Genomic DNA, 22140 nt, shown 5'->3' with positions numbered 1-22140 from the left:
ACTGAGAATCAGTTGCTTTAAAATACTTTCAAACTACAGAACCTTTTTAGTTTTCTCTTAGGTTTGATCTTTCATATCTTTCATGTTTGATCTTAAGAATTAACCCCTAAGATAGAAAATGACGTTTAGGTAAATGTGTAACATACAAATTTGAAGAGTGCACCTGTTGATCTAGGTCCACTTAGATGAGTTTTGGTCCTACTCCAAAGTGTGGCATGTGGGCAGGGTATAATTACGGCAACGGTTCCCACTCCACAAAAATAACGCACAGGGGCAGATAAAGTTGCGGGTTCCCCCAGAAGAATTACAGAAACAGAAGAAGGCAACAAGTTCAAGTCGAGCGGGCATACAAAGTACCGCAAAAGTCAAACAAATGTGGCGGCAATGACGGAGATATAGAGTGGTATATATATATATAGTTCATATTTGGGTGGGGGTAACGCAGATGATCGGGCCGCGAGTTAAGAACATTTGGCATACATTTCTTGAGGGGGGGACCCAGGTCAGCGGATGTGCCTTGCGGCTCCAGCATATTTATATCTCACCTCGGTACAAGGTCAGAGTCGTGGTCGAAATTATGGCAGCCGCAGTCGATTCAATTAGCCACGAAATTAATGAATACAAAGATACAAAAAAGCAGAGTCTAAACGCTCCAGTAACCTCCGGCTGCGAGTGACTTCCTTCTGAATTCGTGGCCAAAAGAGCCACGCAAATCATTAAGAAACAACTGAAAATTTCACAAATTAACTTTATAACACGAAAATTTCTCGACGCCAGACGAGACGAAGATGGTATATCAGATACTGGCACACACATAAATATGGAAAAAATTAATAATTACGAGACGAAAACTGCCCAAAAGGTAAATAAGTCTGGCTTCCTGCTCAAGCCCAACTTCAGTTTTCGGCTACTGTAGAAACCCGATTGGATCTTCGACTCCTCAGCAGGGTCTTGGGCTTTTTACGGGCACTTCGATTTTCTGGTTTTGGTTTTTTTTTTATTTTTCTGATTTTTTGTCTTGTGCCGTGCACGAAAATTGCTTTGACACAAAAACAAAAGAAAAAACCTTTTTTATTTAGTGGGTCACGCGCGTCATGAGCAAATGAAAACCACTGGACAGTCGGCCAACCAACCTACCAACCCACCCAGATGATAAAAATCAAAACATGCGCAAAAACCAAAAAAACCGAAATCCAAAAAAGCAATACCAAAAGCAAAGCAAAACAAAAAGAGCAGTCAGAAAGCCAAATTAAAATCGGAGCAGCACTTGGCCCGGGTTTCCCGGCTCAAAGCGCATGTTTAAATTGTTTGCCTAATTTGGTTTTTTTTTTATTTTTGCCCGCAACTTGGCACAAATGTATTGCAATTAACATTTTTTACATACAATATATATGTAGTTTTAAACGCAACAATTTCTCATCGGCCTGGGAAGGTTTTTTGGGCAATGAAATGCTCATGAAATATGCAATTTGAGGCATTTGTTGGGTTATTTGGTGTGGGCAATAAAAAACAAGAAGTGGGAATAGTTTGACAAGACCACGTTTTATTTTGGGTGATTTTTATGGGATTTAATCTGTTTAATTGGGTACTGTAATTATACCTGCTTTGTGGGTTGTGAAATGTAAACTGGGTTACTCGTGCTTTGATAAGACTAACATATTTTGTGAAGCTATTTAATCCTTAATTTGACGTTGATTGTTCAGGAACCCCAAAATTTTTCTTTTATTTTTATTTCAAAAGATCTTAGATAAGACTTCCTACATTTACTTACTTACATTTTTATTCAAATGTTTCAAAAATAAAAGTTATTTGGGACTTTTATTTAAAAAAACAAAGACAAAGACACTTATGAGATATATAATTTAAAATCGTTTTCCCATTTATAATGGTTGTAAAATTGGAAATCACCTATATGTTTCCTTAAATAAATCTTATTGGGTATATTGGTTACGATTTATTGCTACTTTGGTTTCAGCTGAGTTTTATGAGATTACTTGATTTCATGGCATTTGGGTGGCCTTTGTGAAAATGAACTGGGTAGTATATTTAGTATGTTATCATGGGTAAATTTAATCTTTTATTAAACGTTTCTCCTAGAATTTTGCTGTAGCTGACACTCAAATACAGTGGTCGGCATAAGTATTTTGACAAAACAAAAGTTAAATATACTCATAACTTGAATTTACTTCTTGTAAACTATAGGCATCAATGGAAAGGTAATTTCAATGCCGTTTGAATGATACAATACATTTCTTTACCCATTCAGTACTTATTGAAAAGGACAAATTTGTGTAAATCAACTTTTAAATTTTTTTTAAAAACTTTTTTCTTCGTCTTGAAAACTTAAATTTTTTGATGCAAAAAGTTTCTTCAAACAAAAACAATAGTAACTGCAAAAAGAATTTTTCAAAAATCATTTTTCTTATATTTTTTATGAATTTTTGAAAATGCTTAAAAACAGGCATTTGAGCCATATTTTTCTCTTTTTCATACAAATTTTTTCCGACATTGTCACCTTCAAAAAATCATAAAAAATATAAGGAAAATGATTTTTGAAAAATTCTTTTTGCAGTTACTATTGTTTTTGTTTGAAGAAACTTTTTGCATCAAAAAATTTAAGTTTTCAAGACGAAGAAAAAAGTTTTTAAAAAAAATTTAAAAGTTGATTTACACAAATTTGTCCTTTTCAATAAGTACTGAATGGGTAAAGAAATGTATTGTATCATTCAAACGGCATTGAAATTACCTTTCCATTGATGCCTATAGTTTACAAGAAGTAAATTCAAGTTATGAGTATACTTAACTTTTATTTTGTCAAAATACATATGCCGACCAGTGTAATATACATATTGGTGAATCCCCTGATTTTATTATTTGATTGTATAATTTCAAGGTAAACTACAATTTTCCTTATCGTGTGCATTTGCTTGGCCTTATTGCGCCTTTGATTTCGACTACATTGTGGGGCCCTGGGAAGTTCTCTTGGCCCCCCTCTTTCGGCCCGATTTCAGTGTTAACTTGGCTATTGCCAAAGCTAATGACCAAGTCGATAACCGCAGCGCAACGCAATCGGGCGTGTCGACTTTGCGGCGATGACTGTCGCTGTCAATGAACTTCGTGGCTAAATTACGTGCCTGCAATTATTCTGGGGGCCCAGGAAGAAGGGGCCCCCAAAAACAAAAATCTGCATAAATTTCTGGTTGCGCAATGAGAACTCGCTCGATGGGTCTTTACATTTGTGAAAGATCTTTATGGCCATACGTGTAGATCGCATTTGCGACAGTTCTGCGACGCAAAGAGCCGTTAAAATGGGCCCCAGAGCGAGCTGATCTGAAATTCAATTAGCGACACCCACAGCCGTCGGCCATCCAACATTTCGTTGATCATAACGATCGGAGTCTGAAAACTTAAAAAGCAATTTCGTTTTATGATAGAACACAAATTGACACCGAAAATGTGATTGCCGATCGCTCCATTTGGGCTGCCTGGGAATCTCATGGGGTGGGAAAGCTTTCAAATTTTTAAATTTCATTGAAATGTGCGTCGCCAGACATATAAACATCAAATCAGCTCAAATAAATGGGGAGAGGTGGCGGGAGAAATGCGTGTGCACTATGCATATTAAATGCTTTCTCTTTCGTTTCCACCAGTTTAAAGTATCTCAGTTTTTTGGCAATGCCCTGCACGATGATCGGTAAAAAAAAAATATATATATATATGTCGATCAGTCGAGCAGCAAATTGCGTGAAAGCCGAATCTCTGGGCCACAATTGAAATGCAAGACGCCCGATGCAGCTATTTCTATATTTATTTCTATGACTGGCTATCGGCTATCTATATATCTGGCCAGGGTCAGCTGTTCGTTGACTGATTGTCAACCAGCCCGATACATCGTCGTCTGCCTTGTGCTCAATCATTACTGCTAGTTGCATGTTTTATAACGCAGATGATCACATGTACGGGTTTGATCACTCGCACTTGGCATTGCATGGGCTACAGAGAGAAAAAACTGGGACACAGTTGTTATATGTTATTATCGGAACTCTAAATTATATAAATCAACGCATGACTCAATTTATTGTCATTTATGAATACTTGAATATAAATAAATAATCTCAATTCCTAATAATTGTAATGATAATAAGAGCTTAACGTAAAGTATTGCCAAATTCAAATACTTAAAATCTTATCATATTGATTTAAAAAAGTGAAAAAAAAGTTCAGTCTTGATAGGTCTTCCTTATAATTTTAATGCATGGTATTGTCAACTTTAGGCTTTAGAAATCTTATCATTCTGATGATGAAAATAAAGGTGTTGCCTCTACACCAGCTAAGGTTTAATAACAATATTTAAAAATCTTATTTAGCTTAGTTATAAAAATATTTATTGCTTACTGATAATTTATTTTCTGCAAGTGCGGCTTTATAATTCGTAAATCCGCAAGTCTAGACAAAGTCTGAGGCGCTGGCCAACTTCGTGATTGATTCCCACAAATGCAAATGAGCGGAGGCAAATGAAATGCAATCAGGTAGGGTTATATATGTATAGCCACATATATTCCCTATTCTCCCTGGCTGGCTCAGAAAATTGCCGTGGCCATAAGTCAGGGTCATTATTATGCGTGCAAGTTGGGGATTTTGCTTTCGTACGTGGCCATTTTGCCGCCGCCTCAAGGCCAAGAGTCTGTCATTGCAGCAAACCAGACCCCTGGAACCCCTCCGATACCCTCCTATCCCCTCCGATCGCCCCCCACAAAAGCGTTAACTAAGCTTTTGTGCTGTTCTTCTCGACCACATGACGAATTCAGCCAGCAACAAAGAAAACAAAGACCACAAATATGCATCGATCCGCTGATCCTGAGACTCTTGGCGGCCTTTTGCGGCCTTCGCATCACGTTCTTCAGGGAAAAGCAGAAAACCAGAGGAGCACATGATGATGATGATGATGGGCCTGAAAAGAAGGTAAACAATTTTCAATCAGCTCGGCGAACTTGCAAGCGCGGCTTCCAACTGCCAAATCCCTGGGCTCCCGCTCCCCGACAAGCCAATTTGCAATTTAAGCAAATGAAATGCAAACCCAAGCGTACAAATTTCAATTCCTCTCGCACACACCGCATCATAAATAAGAAGTAAGAAATAAGGAAAAGCAAACGCCCCAAGACAATCTGCATTCCTCAGAGATATATATGCACATATTACATATATTTTTTTCTGTAAGATCATATACACATTTTGGGTCAGCCGCACTGAATAAATCAGAGCAGCCACATTAAATAAGAGCCAATATGTCAGGCTGGCATCTAATTTGTTGGCTAATCAGCTGCAGCTCCCGTCTCCTGGCGACTGGTTTAAGATCTGTGTAAATGGAACGGCGCCGATGTCAACTTCGCCACATGTTCCCCCCATCGAGCCCCGCCCCCGGAACAGCAACCCATCCCATCCGATCCCATCCCATCCCATCTCATCTTCATCTCATGTCATCGTTGCCAAATAAATTGTTTAGCTGAATTATGCCATTTATTTTTAGTCACCAATCTCTGCCTCCCGTCGTCGCTCTCATTTTCCCAGTTCTCAATGGAATGCGTTCTAGAATGTTGGGCTATGGTTTTGGTTTCTTGCCAACAGGTTCGTTTTGAGGACTTGTCCTACTCACTCATGGTTAATGAAAAAAAGAGCTTACCTTATCGTTTCGATAGCGAATTCTACCCTGTCGTAAATGGCTCTCTGATAAATCAAACTGGAAATTCATCAAAGTTCAGTCTTTTGTTAGATATTGTATCTTCGGTTATATAAAAACCTAGTCGAAGCAGCTGGAGCTGTTCTACCCTTTTGATTACCTGATAAAACTTCCTATCTTTTCTTTTTAGATATAACTATCAACGGGTATTAAATATTCCTTAATTAATATTAATTTTGATCTTTTTGATGATATCTATGATATAACAATCTGTGATATAATGATTTCGTCTTGCCCATCTCTTTCTTTATCAACCTCTACTCATCCATCAAAGAGTATTGAATATTCCCTAGGGGCCCCGCGTTTTTCGCACATATTTATTTAGCGTTTATTTTCAATTTGATGATGGCACATATCACTTTATGACGTTTTCTCTCCCTATCGTTCCTCGATTTTCATTCTGCCTCTCTTTGTCACGCCGAATGTAAATTTTCGCATTTCGCCTTCAGTTTTGTTTTGTTCAATGAATCGCGTTGTCGCGCTTTTATTTTCGGCAGTTTATTTGATTTATTTTGCCAGGCAATTTGTTCGTGCCCCAAACGATTCAGTTCGAGATACGAGATACGAGATACAAAGTGCCGCGTGCTCAATTGTTTTGATCTTGCCCATCGACTGGGTTCCTGAACTCGCGACGGACAATGGCTCAGTGGTTTCAATGGCTCAAGTTTCGGTAAAAATGGCAAAAGCCCGTCTAGACAAAAACCTATTAAACATATTATGCTGGAAATCGGCAAATAAGTAAAAATGGGGAAAAGCTCTGACGTCATGCGATGGAAAAAGACAGAAGACAGCGGAATGCGTGAAAAGATTCGCTCGTTTCCTCGGCCATATATGACTTTTAATTGCAGCGCCAACTTGGGCAATGCAATCCCCATATAACAACCTTGAAAACGCAATCCATGCCGCCGTCAAATCTTGATCTCGTTTTTCGTTATTTTCGTTTTATTTTTATTTTTACTTTGCCATATAATTGCGTTTTTCATTTGCTCTTGGCATTCACAGTAGTTGGCCAGACTGGAGTTGTGCACAGAAATAAAATGTTTAGTTGATAGGATACTAAATATTTAGGGGGTTCAGGAAATTAAATATAGAAAAAGAATTTAGTTATACCTTAAGAATTAATAAGAAAATTAATTGATGATAATGAAACCTGTTTTAATTACTTATGAACTACACTGGTCGGCATATGTATTTTGACAAAATAAAAGTTAAGTATACTCATAACTTGAATTTACTTCTTGTAAACTATAGGCATCAATGGAAAGGTAATTTCAATGCCGTTTGAATGATACAATACATTTCTTTACCCATTCAGTACTTATTGAAAAGGACGAATTTGTGTAAATCAACTTTGAAATTTTTAAAAAAAAATTTTTTCCTCGTCTTGAAAACTTAAATTTTTTGATGCAAAAAGTTTCTTCAAACAAAAATAATAGTAACTGCAAAAAGAATTTTTCAAAAATCATTTTTCTTATATTTTTTATGATTTTTTGAAGGTGACAATGTCGGAAAAAATTTGTATGAAAAAGACAAAAATATGGCTCAAATGCCTGTTTTTAAGCATTTTCAAAAATTCATAAAAAATATAAGAAAAATGATTTTTGAAAAATTCTTTTTGCAGTTACTATTGTTTTTGTTTGAAGAAACTTTTTGCATCAAAAAATTTAAGTTTTCAAGACGAGGAAAAAAGTTTTTTTTAAAAATTTCAAAGTTGATTTACACAAATTCGTCCTTTTCAATAAGTACTGAATGGGTAAAGAAATGTATTGTATCATTCAAACGGCATTGAAATTACCTTTCCATTGATGCCTATAGTTTACAAGAAGTAAATTCAAGTTATGAGTATACTTAACTTTTATTTTGTCAAAATACATATGCCGACCACTGTAAATATCTTTACTGAAATTAATGTTAAATTTCTTTTGGTGTACCGCCTGTTGTTGCACGCGATCGACGCCAAATGAATGCCAAATGTGTTTGGGGCTTCATTTTTGAGTTTTCAGTTTTGTTTTTCCCCTTAACCAATTTTGGGGCCCGGCCCAAAAATAAAAAAGAAGACAAAAAAGCGACGGGGGATGCTTCCTGTCCTGCGGCATCCCAAAAGCTGCATTGCTGCAATGTTGCAACAAGTGGCCCGGCGGATTTTTTCGATTATTATTATTATTATTATGCAGAGTTCGTTGAACATTTCACAGGGGGGCGAATGTCAATTTCACGCTTCGCTTTTGCCAAAAGAGTCAGTGGAGAATTATGTTTATGACGATAGCGAGTCAAAAACGCCCATCAAAGCCACACGAGACCATCATCATTATCGTTATCATCATCAGACAGCCATGCCTTCGCATCATCATTGGGGGGGTAGACCATCGCGATGAGGTTGTGGATCTTTTATCAATAAACCGTTAATTATCAAAAGCGCCTAACTGCAGCGGTGGTTTTTGGTAAGGCAAAACAATACGCGGATGTATTTCTGTATTTATTGTAGGTATTTTACTTCACTTTATTTTATTTTGCTTTGTCTTATCCCAGACGCAAAAGCTAGGAGTGCCACTCATCCAGCGACCAGCTCACAAATCCAAAAGTCCATGGGGCAACGCTCGAGATCGCCACGTCCAAGGTTTTGTAAATTACCCGGCCACTGGCAACTGGCAACTGGAGATCGTGTGGGCGTGGGTTGGGTTTGTGGGTTTGGGTTTGGGTTTGGGTTGGGGTTGGGGTCTGAAATGGAATGGAAATTGAATCGGGCCTGTGAATTGGGTGTTCCGCTCCACAAATCCTCAACTTTGGCCAGCCAATTGCGACGCAAAATTGCCAAGAATAACAAAGAACACTTTTGGCAAAGCTGAAGATCTCTCCAAAAAAGCCACAAAAAAAGACAAAAGGGCCGGGCCCAAGAAATCTCGGATGAGTTGGCAAGGTTTTTCTTCCATATTTTTTGCAGCCTCATAGGAGTGACCTTGTAACAATACGGTTAAATTCTACAACTGTCATTGTTTTTCTGCACTCGTTCATCAAGAGCCAAGTTCTAAAGCCTAACCTTGAGAAGGCAGGGTTCTAAAACCTCTTTGTTTACTTAATTATTTTGTGCTTTTTTTGGGTTGACAGGCGCGTGACAAGCTAAACACGCTCAAAGTGCAGGGGCAGTTCTTATGTATAGACCGCTATCTATATTGCCATCCGAAATCGATCAATCGATTCCGAAACGGTTCAGTCGCAGCGTGAGAATATCTGAACTTTTAGCTCCGACTTCTCACACAGTCCAAAGAGAATTTGCATAAATAATTGCTGATTGATGCAAATTCACTATGCTACACCAATGCATTAATTACGCGGAGTTTGGTGTTCGATTCCATTGGATTAACCTTGATTTCCGTTCCCTTTGTTCTGCCTTACGACAACGAAGATCATTGTTTATTCTCGCCAATCTGCGATCATTATGGCTTATAAGTATGTATGTTTCTATATATGTTTGTATGCTAAAGGTCACATTCGCTCTCGAGGCAATTAAATGGTCCGAAACATGAACGCAAGACCATTCATCAATCTCTCACTTTCGTTCCAAAAAAATAGTACTTTACGAGTATCTGTATCTCTGGCACGTTTCGTGTATCTGATTCCATAGTTCCTGGTGATCTCACTTGCGAATTCCCTATGAAATTGCAGTTCTGCATGGGTGACATCATTTCGTATCATCATGGCTAATTTTCCATTTCATAAAACTTACAATTAACAGCTAATGAAGCTTCATGACAAGGCCCTACCAACCTTTATGGTGTAACCCTAGGAAGTTCTCCGGCTTTTTGTCGCCGAACATTTTCAGAATTCCTTCTCACTGTCTCTCTTTTTTGTAGTTTGTTGAGAAATTTGCTGTTATTAAGAAATTAAGAGCCGCTTCGCATGCTTTTCTTTTCTTCACGTTTCTTTTCTTTTCTTTCCATTTCATTTCTCCGCCGCCGGATCTTGGCTAACAAGTAAATGTGTGTGTGCTGGCCTCTTCGCTCTTCTGACCATTATCTTTCGCTCTCTTTCGACTGAAATTAGTTGGCTAAAAACAATGAGAAATCCGTATTCAGGGCAGTTCCTTTAATGGCCGCAACACTTTGGCATTCGACGACCAGCGGCTTTTGTGTAATATCTAAAACAAAATACAGAAAAAAAAAAAAAACGCAAATGGCTCAAAGTCTTGTAGCGACCCCCTGGCCCCCGCTCCGCTTTGTACATATATTCCCCGCCATATCCCATACTTTCGGCTGATCCGGCCATGGCGGACGTGTTGCGCATGCGCCCGAGGGCAATACACAAGTTGGTCGCTGTGTGTACAATTTATATGCCAAGTGGGCTGAGAGTGAAAATGTCATTGGCAGATGTGTCGCGGATATTAGCAGTGAACCTCCCCGCGGGCCCCTTTTTACACTGCGAGAAAACCTTAAGGATTTTAATTCGGTTTATAAATACCCTTTTTCACTTATCAGTTTCATGAAATGGATATGATTCATTGAAATACAAATTAATTTTTTATAATAAGGGTCTTCGAAAACTTTGGTATACAATTTATACAGAAATTTATATGTATGTAAAATTAATCGCATAACTATGTATTTATTTACTGAAATAAGTAGAGCTATAAGATCTTTAAATTCCCATTTATTTTAAGCATGTGTTTAATAAAAATTCATTTTACAACCTCACTGACCTATTTGTTGATTAGAGTCATAAATACTGCATGTAGTTCTCAAACAAACTTTCCACATATATAATGAAAATAGAAGTAAGAAAATTCTTAAATAATAAAACTTTAAGTACTTTAAATTCCCATCCTTTTGAGGTATTTAATTTTTCTGTCTTGCTGACCTTTTAGATGTTTATTTTCACATCTTTTAATATTTTCCAATGCTATATTTCATGGTAATACCTTTTTCCCCGTGCACCTTTCAATCTCCCACTTCCTCTGCAATCCCCTATCAACATCCAGCAGACAAAAGGCCCGCACTTGGCTGAATAATTTGTTTATGCAAACGCAACTTGGCGAATATCAAAAGTAACTATTTAAAGTGCGGGAGGAGGGGCCGGAATTATTTACAAGCTTGTTGCTGCTGTCGTAGTCCAGTGCGCACACATGTTTCCCGTGCTGGTTGCAACAAGTGTTGCTGTTGCTGCCGTGTTGCTGCTGCTTTTGCTGCTGCTGTTGCTGCTGTGCTGCAGATGTTGCTGCCGTGTTCTGCCCCCTGGTTGCAGGCATCTTTTTAGCTGTAATTATGATGAGCTGCGGCCGTTTAGCTCACAAGTTAATTACCCCGTTTCATCGGATTCAATGGGACAGGCCAGACCGACCACTTTCGACACTTTCAATAGGGGCTGGGCCAAGAGCAGGAGGCATCTGTTGGCGATGTTTCTTGGGCATTTGCTGCATTTCCCAAGCTGTCTATTTTTGGTGCTTGAGGGCCGCGAGCGAAAAGCGCCATTAAATCGATTTTACATTTAAAATATTGCACAAGCCATCATTGTTGGCGTTGCTGCCAGAATTAATGGATCATAATTATGGTACAGTAGCAGCAGCAGCAGCACCAGCAGCACCAGCAGCAACACAGTAGCTGCAACGGCATTAGAAAAGAAAACAAGAAGCCAAGCGGAGAGGCAGACAATTGGAGTCCGATCACGAGGCAGACGATCAGATGAACAGATGAACAGGCAGAAATTGCTCGAGAGGAAAAGTTTTCGATTCGGATTTAGGTTGTGCGGGGAAATCTCTGGCGGCAAACTGTGGGATTCTCCGCCAGAAGGTTAGAAGTAAGTCTTTTTTGTTACAGTCCCCAGATAAAGATGCCCACTTAGCTAACATTTTCAGTGAAAGAGAACTTTTCTTTTCTGTTTTTACTGCTTGGATGCGGATGATGATGTTGCTGCTGCTGCTGCTGCTGCTGATAATGATGTTGCCACTGCTGCATTGTTTTTTCATGAAGTTTTCCAAGAGAAATTTATGGCATACTTTGATGGACGATGAATGCGGGGTAAAAAAAAGACGACAACTCTTATGAGCGATTTGTTCTGACCTCCCCTCTGAAACCCAAAGAAAGCTAGCTGCGCTGATGGCCATCTGTTTTGTTTTACTTTTTTTCATTATTGTACTTTGTATGATGTTGACTTGACGTCATTTTGCGGCAAGTGAAAATGTGTGCGATGCGGTGCCGACAAACCCGTTTTCAGGTTTCGGTTTTGGTTTTGGTTTGGGCTTCGACTGAAGTTGTGAGATGTTTATGTTTTCAACAACAAGCGCTGCAACAACGGCAGTAGCAACAGCAACATTTGTTCGCCTTTTTTTCGGCTCAATGTTAAGACGAGATGTTAAAAACGTGATTTCCATGCGTCGCCAGCGTTGTCGTTGTCGGCATATTTAAATAAAATACTTTTACTATCAACGAAAACTAGTCAGCCAGCAGCGGCGGCAAACAGCTCGTTATATTGCCGATCAAAAATTATAGTGCAACAGTTGCTGCAGCAACATCTATTGCTTATGTTGCTGCAGCAACTGTTGCAGTTGCATACGCAATGCGCAACGCGCAACGCAAAAGGCCACTGACCAAGACCTGGATCGGCAACACCACCCAAAAGCCACTGAACCCACCAATTATCTTATATACCACAGGCGGGTGGCAGGGTGATAATACCCGATTTTCACCCGATTTTCAACCGATCAACCCTATAGACGAACCGTTTTTATTGTCTCACATTGCCGGCGGTTATGCAAGGCCAGGCAATTTATCAATTTTTTCATAATTTGCATCACATAACCAAATGGAACGCCCCGCTCGGCTTAATAATGCCAAATAGAGGGAAAGATAGGCAAATATATAAATAAAATATGCGTTAATTGTATGGAAATGTATTTAGCCCAGTGTCCGAACATTTCTTTTGACCCTTTCTTTCGGCTCCATACGTCGTTTTTTGTCATTGTCTTTCGGCTCCGTCGCGTATTATTGGGAATTATACAATATTAGCGGGCAAAAATGTGAAAAAAAGTTATTTTTGATCTGTGAAGTGAATCATAACAAAGCTGTTACATTTTCGAGGGTGTGTATATGCATAATAGGCTTATGTCGGGTAAATCTTTTGCTTGAAAGAGGAATTCTGGTGGTATTACAAGGGTCGGCTTTCCAAGGCCTTATCTATGCTGTAAAAATAAGATTACAAGATGGTATCCACAAGATATGAGTAATTATCTCTTGTTTCCCCAGCTCTTTTGTAAGTGTTCTGTGTGTTCTGGACTTACGTTAGACCTGCTTTCAATTAACTCTTGTGATGTCATCGGCCCGATATGCAAATCTATGCTAATGCAACTGTTCCATGCCTCTGTCTTAGCCAAATTGGCAGCTGAAAAAAAGAGAGACTTACTCAACAGGCCAACGGAAGTGATTAGGAAAGGCGAAATGGCTCTCTCGGCGAAGAAAGTGAAGAGGAAGAGGGGCTGGAGCCGAGATGGAACTAGACAAAAGACTGGCTTATGCAAATGCTAACTGGGCTGAGATACACATGGAGATACATCGCATCTAACAGCTGTTTTGTCTGGCTCTGTGATGTAAGCCAGGCCAAAAAACGTATTCCCCGCTCCAGCTTTATCTCTTTCACTCTGCTCTTAATTTATGCAAATGCGACAACATTTCTTCGACGGCTTTCTTCAGATGCAAAATACCATATACCACTCATCATGTGGGGTTACATACATATGTATGCAGTGCAGAAACAATAAAGATTTTGGCAACCTGGGGGTGGCCAAGCCGAACGGTATGCGCTAAAATCCCCACAAAACAGCTTTTACAATAAAAGCCGAGATGATAGGTACACAAAAACATAACAAATTAGTTTAGCACTTTTGAAAGTTGTCAAGGGGAAGCGGACGTAGCCGTCATACGCCCTGCACACTTAAACAGCTCTGACTTTTGCTTTTCTGAAACTCTGAATCGCTGAAACGCTAAAACTCTGAAACATAAAACTCTTTATAATTGCACTGTAAACATTTCACTTTCGTTTTTATTCCGTCTTTTTGTGCCCTGCGTCTTGGAAATCAGCTTAACACACGACGAACTGTCGTCTCCGCGCGTCGTGCACAGAATAATTTCATCGGTCGCCGCTTTCGCCATCATATTACAATAATTTACAATATGTGGGTGCTTGGAGATGAAGATTGCATCGGGTTTTCTGAGCTGGCTGCGCCTGTCCAGGACTCAATTAGCATCTGTCCAGATTATAACCGCACATTTGCATTAATGAGACGAGCGATTTGGGAAATATTTTTTTGGGATTTTTTGGGTTTTCTTCCAAGTCGTGGTGACTGCTGCCGATGACCCCACGGTTGAACCCGGAGAGCTGACATTTTGGGACATTAAAGCCAGGCTTGATTTTAGTTAGCATCAGTACAACGCCCACAAGCTACAAAAAATCAACTGTGAAACAAAGAATATATTAAACCTAATGAAGTCGGAGTATCACATCTTTTTAATGAACCTTTTCTTAAAACGAATATCGTAAATCTACTTCGTTTAAGATTTCTCAACCATTACAAACTACGTAATATATTTGTATATATCTGCAGAGTTTTTTTTAATATTGATGAGATGTTTCTAATGAGGTGAAATAACTGTGTGCACAGGGATCCTCCTTGAATAGCTTTTATAGGAAAAGTGGGAGAGAACTTGAAAAAGTAAAAGAAAACAAGCGACGAATATAATAATATGTTTAATATTTAATTTTACTTATTCATTTTATACTTATTTTATTTTAGTAAAATTTAAATTCGTATAATCTTTAAGTGTCAAAAAGATTATTTCTCTTCAACTTTTACTAATGAAACTATTCTGATCTACCCTTACAGATCGAATTCGAAGGCCTCGTATTTGCCGCGCCAGAGTCTGGAGAAGCTGAACAACACAGATCCCGACCATGGCATCTACAAGCTCACCCTGACCTCCAACGAGGACCTGGTGGCGCACACAAAGCCCAGCTACGGGGTGACCGGCAAGCTGCCCAACAATCTGCCGGATGTCCTGCCGCTGGGCGTTAAGCTCCAACAGCAGCCGGGAAAATTGCAGCCAGGATCGCCGAATGGCGATGCCAATGTGACCCTGCGATATGGCTCCAACAACAATCTGTCCGGGAACTCGCCGGGGGGTGGGGGTGCCACGCCCCCCTACTACGCCAGTGGGCAGCGGTACTCCACTCCGGTTCTGTGTCATGGATACGGCAAGAGCCCCAAGCCCGTGACCCCGCAGCAATACACGAGATCTCAGTCGTACGATGTGAAGCACACAAGTGCGGTGACCATGCCGCTAATGTCCCAGTCCCACGTGGATCTCAAGCAGGCCGCCCACGACCTGGAGACGACGCTGGAGGAGGTGCTGCCCACTGCCACGCCCACACTGACGCCAACGCCCACACCGCCACGCCTCTCGCCGGCCTCCTCGCACTCGGACTGCAGCCTGAGCACCAGCTCCCTGGAGGGCACCATCATCAATCCTATAGCGACACCGATTCCTAAGACCGAGGCGCACATCTTCCGCGCCGAGGTGATCAGCACCACCCTGAACACGAACCAGATGCACCCGACCACACCGCCCAAGCCCGCGATGAACCGCCAGGACTCTCTGCGGGAGAACATCGAGAAGATTACCCAGCTGCAGTCGCAACTCATGTCGGCACATCTCTGTGAGACGGGCCTACTAGGTGGCTTCACCAGTCCCAGTCCCCTGATAACCAGTCCCACTGCCAGTTTTGTGAATGAACCACTGATGACGCCACCACTTCCGCCCAGCCCGCCGCCACTAGAAGATGAGGATGAGGAGGTAGAGCAGATTGGGTCTCCCGAGCCCGAGATCAAGGAACTGCAGCTGATGCAACGCAGCGAACTGGTCCTGATGGTCAACCCCAAGCCCAGCACCACGGACATGGCCTGCCAAACGGACGAACTGGAGGACAGGGACACGGACCTCGAGGCGGCTCGCGAGGAGCATCCGACCAGGACCACTCTGCAGCCACGCCAGCGACAGCCCATCGAACTGGACTACGAGCAGATGAGCCGGGAGCTGGTGATGCTCCTGCCGGCAGGTGATAAGATCGCCGAAATCCTGACACCAAAGATCTGCAAGCCCACCTCGCAGTACGTGAGCAATCTGTACAATCCGGATGTGCCCCTGCGTCTGGCCAAAAGGGATGTGGGCACCTCGACGCTGATGCGGATGAAGTCCATCACCTCGTCCGCCGAGATCCGAGTGGTCAGTATGGAACTCCAACTGGGCGAGCCGAGCGAGGAGCCAACGAATTTAATCAAGCAAAAGATGGTAAGTAATCCTCGGATCAAAAACATTTCAATGATTTTTAAAACCAAGATCGATTCAATCTGAAGTTTATAAAAAAATCGATATCCCTTTCATCTCTATTTTCATCGCGAGAGCACTTTTGTATTGATATCAAGAACGTATCTACTCGAAAAAGTAGTCGTCCGCTCACTTTTTTAAAAGGAATTGAGACCATTCTATCTTGGGTTTTTTCCGATCTCAAATGTTTTGAGTATATATTTGAAAATCCTTTATATAACCCATTTCTTTTCTCCTTTTAACAGGATGAGCTCATCAAGCATTTGAACCAAAAAATTGGCTCCCTGAAGCGTGAGCAGCAGACGATCGCCGAGGAGTGCTCGGCCAATGACAAGCTGGGCCAGGATCTCTTCGCCAAGCTGGCGGAGAAGGTCCGTCCCAGCGAAGCCTCCAAGTTCCGCACCTACGTCGACGACGTGGGTCACATCACCAGCTTGCTCCTCTCGCTCTCCGAGCGTTTGGCCCAAACGGAGTGCAGCCTGGAAACGCGCCAGCAGGAAAAGGTGGGTTTCAAATTGATTATAAATCTTAAAAGACATTTAACTAAAGATAATTTCTCTATAATTATTAGGGCGCGCTGGAATCGAAGCGGGATCGGCTGTGCGAGCAGCTGGAGGAGGCACAGCGCCTCAAGGCGGATATAGATCGACGTGGAACCAGCATCGCCGGATTGCTGGGCAAAAACCTCAGTGCGGACATGTGCGCCGACTACGACTACTTCATCAACATGAAGGCCAAACTGATCGCCGATGCTCGCGACCTGGCCGAAAGGGTCAAGGGCAGCGAGGAGCAGCTTAGTTCCCTCAGCGATGCGCTAGTCCAAAGCGATTGTTAACCTGGCCCATGGCTTATGGCCGATCGCCAACTTGGCCGATTCGATTCTCCCTGCTGTCAACTCAAAGTTGAGAGCCGATCGAGAGATTTCACAGGATCTGCCAGTCCAGTCCGCAATGTGTATTAGTTTAAAACGATGTGCTTAATTACCACACCCACACTATAATGTATAAATATTGTATGTTCATTTGTGATTTTCAACTAGCTAGTAGGTTAATTATTCTATATATCGGCCGCATAGGTGTAAGCATTTTCTACATAATTATCAAAGCAAAGATAAACTTTATGCATTAATAAAACTATGAAAATTATTGAAATGTATTTTTTCAAGGAAGCGAATTGCGTTTACACCCGAAAGTAGGCAATATAAAACTTAGTTGCCCCTTTCTTCAGGTTGCGATATTGAAGAGAGTAGTGAAAATCCTTTGCTCTAAAGTTTCTAAAAAAAAAGAGAGTTGAAAGAGATCTTCAAAATTTTTTAAAAATTTTGTGAGTTGCGCTATGGTCCCAAATTTTCTTTTAATATTGCTCATACGACACGTTGACCTATTGGCCTAGGCATTGAACACAAAAGTATTTTTTTGAAAAAATGACTCTTGGTATGCCTTAAATGTCTCAAAACGCACTGATCAAGGGGATAAGAGATTGATTCCCAAAAATGTCGACAGCCCTAGTCTCCATAAACATATCTACCGTTGTCTTTTTTTATGAAAATGGAGTTTTAAAATAAAAATTGGATACGATTTCCTTGGATCTTTAAAAATAATGCAGGGGAACTCATAAATACCACTATGAGAAAATGGGAAAATGTATTTGGCACAAAAAATTATAATCTGAGTTGAGCGCGAAAGTGGAAAACTCGATTCACATTGAAGCTCTAAAAAACTCTTCTGTTTCTTTTTTAGAGAGTGCCTTTATAAATAATTATGGTAATTACAACTTGTATAAAGAGAGTAGTGACAATCCTTTGTTCTGAAGATTCTGAAAACTTTTGGTTCGATTTTGGTTGAAATAGATCTTCGAAAATTTTTGGAATTTTTGTGAGTTGCGCTTGGTTTTAAATTTTCTTTATAAATTGCTCATACGACACGTTGACCTGTTGGCCTAGGCAATGCTAAGAGAAAAAAAAATATTTTTTTGGAGAAATAACTTTGGTATGCCTTAAATGTTTCAAAACGCACTGTACAAGCGGATAAGAGTTTGATTCCCAAAAATGTCGACCGCTCTTGTCTTTATAAACGTAGCTACCGTTGTTTTTTTTATGAAAATGGAGTTTTTAAATAAAAATTAGAAACTTTTTCCTTGGATCCTCAAAAATAATGCAGGGGAACTCATAAATACCACTGTCATATTATTTAACAATGAATTTGAAAAAAAGATGAAATCCGTTACCGTAATTTAAAAGGGGGTATAATCGATTTTTGTCGCTCGATAGTATCGCATACACATCGGCTCTCGTTCCATCTCTGCAGCCGATATGCAAAACAATATTAAAAACATTGGTCAGTTCCAGTCGCACACGTTGCAGTTTTATTGGCATTGGACGAGGTCGAGAAGTGAAAGCAAAGCGCAAGCCCCGAGAATCCCGATTTGTTTGCTATGTTCAGGGTCAGACCGCTCTTCCCCTGGATCCGAAGCTCTCTCACGACCTTGAAACTCCAAACAGATACATCGCCATCCGAATTGGTGCGTCGGAACCTGCGTCTCCCGGACATCGGTTTTGGTAGTCGTAGTCGTCCTGTGAGCAAGTAGGTGTCGCACGTCTTATCAACCACCTGTTTTAATATTTTTCTTTCGAGTAACGCAGCCAAATATTTAGAGGAATGGCCACCGGTGAAGAAGCATCCAAGGTAGAGGCCTCCAAGGTGGAGACACCCAAGGAGGAGCCTCCAAAGCAAGGCAATCGCTTAGTCGCATCCAAGTCGCCGTATCTTCTGCAGCACGCCCACAATCCAGTTGACTGGTGAGTAGGAAAAGGTCACTTGACCCTTAGTCATTTAACCTTAAGTCACGTGTGATAAGAAATCAGACCCAAAGGCTACAAAAACAATACTATAGATGTCTCCAACCCGGTAAAACAGCTCCCATAACAGGTTATTTACCCTTAAATTTACATTTTTCAATTCAATACCTTATCTTTGTTATTATATAAACGTTTGTGTAAAAAAAACTGGTAACATCACCATAAAGTGCTGATCTGATGTGTGCTCTTTTCAGGTATCCCTGGGGCGAGGAGGCTTTCGAGAAGGCCCGCAGCGAGAACAAGCTCATCTTTCTTTCAGTGGGTTACTCCACCTGTCATTGGTGCCATGTAATGGAGCACGAATCCTTTGAGAGCCCAGAAACAGCGGCCATAATGAACGAACACTTTGTAAACATCAAGGTGGATCGGGAGGAGCGTCCGGACATCGACAAGGTCTACATGCAGTTTCTGCTGATGACCAAGGGCAGCGGTGGATGGCCCATGAGCGTGTGGCTAACTCCTGACTTGGCTCCAATAGTGGCAGGAACTTACTTCCCCCCGAAATCCCGCTATGGGATGCCCTCCTTCAGCGCCGTTCTGAAATCCATTGCTAAGAAGTGGGAAAACGATAGAGAATCCCTTGTATCGGCCGGATCCACTTTGATCAGTGCTTTGCAGAAGAACCAGGATGCTGCAGCTGTGGTTGATGCAGCATTTGGAGCAGGAAGTGCTATGCAAAAGCTTAGGGAAGGCATCAACGTCCATAAGCAGCGATTCGACCAGACCCATGGAGGTTTTGGATCGGAGCCCAAGTTTCCGGAGGTTCCTCGGCTTAACTTTCTCTTCCATGGCTATCTCATCACTAAGGATGTGGATGTGCTCGACATGGTGATTGAAACATTGGATCGTATTGGAAAGGGTGGTATAAATGACCATATTTTTGGAGGCTTTGCCCGCTACGCCACCACACAAGATTGGCACAACGTCCACTTCGAAAAGATGCTCTATGATCAGGGTCAGCTAATGGCAGCGTTTGCTAATGCCTACAAGGTGACCAGAAACGAAACCTTTCTGGACTACGGAGACAAAATCTACAAGTACTTGGTTAAGGACCTACGACACCCCTTGGGAGGCTTCTATGCTGGCGAGGATGCCGATTCGCTACCTACCCACGAAGATAAGGTTAAAGTAGAGGGAGCTTTTTACGCCTGGACCTGGGACGAGATCGAAGCTGCCTTCAAGGATCAGGCACAGGCGTTTGACGACATTACGCCCAAACGGGCATTTGAGATTTATGCTTTCCACTATGGTCTAAAGCCAAAGGGAAATGTTCCGACCTATAGTGATCCCCATGGTCACCTCACTGGCAAGAATATTCTCATCGTGCGAGGATCGGAGAAGCAGACATGCGCCAACTTTAGCTTGGAAGCGGAGAAATTGAAGAAGCTGCTGGCCGCAGCCAATGATGTTCTGCACGTTCTACGGGATCAGCGTCCGCGTCCGCATCTGGACACCAAGATTATATGCGCCTGGAATGGCCTAGTGTTGTCAGGACTCTGCAAGATGGGCAATTGCTACTCCGCCAATCGGGAACAGTATATGCAGACAGCCAAGGAACTTCTCGAATTTCTGCGCAAGGAGATGTACGATCCGGAAAAAAAGCTTCTCATCCGTTCTTGCTATGGTGTGGCTGTTGGCGACGAAACTCTGGAGAACAATGAGTCAGTTATAGACCGTATTTTATGCTATAAATTTAAACTATATATTTTACAGAAATTATTATTTACCTATTAAGAAGGTATCAGTTTAAAATTTGATTTAAAAAATTCCTGTCCGTTTTAGATCCCAAATCGATGGCTTTCTAGATGACTATGCGTTCCTTATCAAGGGCTTGCTGGATTACTACAAGGCTACTCTAGACGTAAGCGCCTTGCACTGGGCCAGAGAGTTGCAGGACACCCAGGATAAGCTTTTCTGGGATGAGAGGAATGGAGCGTACTATTTCTCGCAGCAGGATTCGCCCAACGTTATTGTGCGGCTCAAGGAAGGTAAATGGGATAGGATGTTAGCTATTAATGTAAAAACGACTGATTACTTTATTTTTAAAGACCACGATGGGGCCGAGCCTTGTGGTAACAGTGTAGCCGCCCGGAATCTAGTCCTTCTGGGACATTATTACGACGAGAATACCCATCTCGAGAGGGCCGGAAGGTTGTTGAACTTCTTTGCCGACATATCGCCGTTTGGTCATGCTCTCCCAGAGATGTTGTCCGCCCTGCTGATGCACGAGAACGGACTGGATCTGGTGGCAGTGGTGGGTCCGGATTCTCCAGACACCCAGAGATTCGTAGAAATCTGCCGCAAGTTTTACATCCCGAGCATGATCATTGTGCGTGTGGATCCATCGAATCCGGAAGACGCCTCCAACCAGCGCTTGCAAACCAAGTTTAAGATGGTCAGTGGTAAAACTACGGTTTACGTTTGCCACGAGCGGGCATGCCGTATGCCAGTTACCGATCCCCAGACGCTGGAGGAGAATCTCACGGCGTATTTCTTCTCGAAACGTGTTTAAATGTTGAGAGTTACTCGAATTAGATTAAGACCATCTAGATGGTATTAACTGTTGTTTTTTTTTTTGCTTCAAAAGCGAAATTGGTTCTCGGAACTGCATAGTCATAAGTAGTCGTTAATAGAGACCCCATTAGACTTGCGACAGAGTCATATTACCCTAGCTTCTTCCATTGTCAAGTCTGAGAGACTTTCGCCACCTGCATTGCTCCCTAATTGTCTAGAGTTGGTTGAAGTTGCTGAATTTAAAGTGACAGAATACTAAAAATAACCATATATGTCTAAAAAAAAAAGTTAATAAAGACAGCAGGGTAAACCCTAAAAAATATTTTGTATTATATAAATATATATTCGGTACATCTACATATTGCATGGGGTTCAGTTATAGAGTTCCATCATAAAATATTCCACAAAAACATAAAATGATTAATTAAATTATAATTTTTAAGGAAACAAACACTTTCCACAACAATAGTTTGAATGAAACTAACATCGATTAATCTCTCTTCTCGAATACAACACGTTTTGTGCATTTATTGGAATCGTTCTGTTCGTGGAGCAATCCACCAGTGGGTGGTCGGCTGCACCTGCTCCGCCCCAGAGGCGTAGGCGTAAAACTAGGCTTTAAACTAAATGCGTGCCCTGCGCTGCGTCCGCGATCCGCAGCCAAACCC

At 41.4% G+C, this 22140-nt stretch overlaps 2 protein-coding genes across 8 annotated transcripts in view; both read left to right on the top strand.

Annotated features, from left to right (window-relative positions):
* The window catches only part of LOC119549620 (protein Shroom), a 48882-nt gene extending 31630 nt beyond the window's left edge, over window positions 1–17252 (top strand). For 4 of the 5 annotated variants that reach the window (XM_037857795.1, XM_037857794.1, XM_037857793.1 and 1 more), the window contains 3 exons: window positions 14604–16065; window positions 16347–16604; window positions 16673–17252. In XM_037857795.1, the coding sequence (XP_037713723.1) occupies window positions 14604–16065; window positions 16347–16604; window positions 16673–16936 (1984 nt within the window). In that variant the 3' untranslated portion in view covers window positions 16937–17252. Of the gene's footprint in view, window positions 1–6207; window positions 6408–14603; window positions 16066–16346; window positions 16605–16672 lie in introns of those variants that run through there. The other variant, XM_037857796.1, reaches the window with a different exon arrangement.
* A 1167-nt stretch (window positions 17253–18419) lies between these two features.
* On the top strand, window positions 18420–21794 carry LOC119550224 (spermatogenesis-associated protein 20). Of its 3 annotated transcripts, XM_037858791.1 has the most exons (6): window positions 18486–18543; window positions 18602–18683; window positions 18743–18898; window positions 19153–20619; window positions 20741–20946; window positions 21007–21794. In XM_037858791.1, the coding sequence occupies exons 3-6, from the start codon at window positions 18759–18761 to the stop codon at window positions 21468–21470; spliced, it is 2277 nt and encodes a 758-aa protein (XP_037714719.1). In that variant the 5' UTR covers window positions 18486–18543; window positions 18602–18683; window positions 18743–18758; the 3' UTR covers window positions 21471–21794. The 3 variants fall into 3 exon arrangements, with proteins under 3 accessions (XP_037714717.1, XP_037714716.1, XP_037714719.1); XM_037858789.1 differs by having other exon boundaries at window positions 18420–18683; window positions 18755–18898; XM_037858788.1 differs by having other exon boundaries at window positions 18420–18683.
* The last annotated feature ends 346 nt before the right edge of the window (window positions 21795–22140 follow it).

Source organism: Drosophila subpulchrella, chromosome 2R (genome assembly GCF_014743375.2).
Source record: "Drosophila subpulchrella strain 33 F10 #4 breed RU33 chromosome 2R, RU_Dsub_v1.1 Primary Assembly, whole genome shotgun sequence".
Taxonomy (NCBI): Eukaryota; Metazoa; Arthropoda; class Insecta; order Diptera; family Drosophilidae; genus Drosophila; species Drosophila subpulchrella.
Note: the sequence above shows the minus strand (reverse complement) of the source record. Positions and strands in the feature narration are given on the sequence as shown.

What these genes read in the sequence shown, in the direction of transcription:
- LOC119550224 (XM_037858788.1), top strand. Translation starts at nt 18,535, where the DNA reads ATGTTCAGGGTCAGACCGCTCTTCCCCTGGATCCGAAGCTCTCTCACG. An exon ending in CGTAGTCGTCCTGTGAGCAA is followed by an intron (nt 18,684 to 18,742) that starts GTAGGTGTCGCA and finishes CGAGTAACGCAG; the next exon opens with CCAAATATTTAGAGGAATGG. An exon ending in GAAACTCTGGAGAACAATGA is followed by an intron (nt 20,620 to 20,740) that starts GTCAGTTATAGA and finishes TGTCCGTTTTAG; the next exon opens with ATCCCAAATCGATGGCTTTC.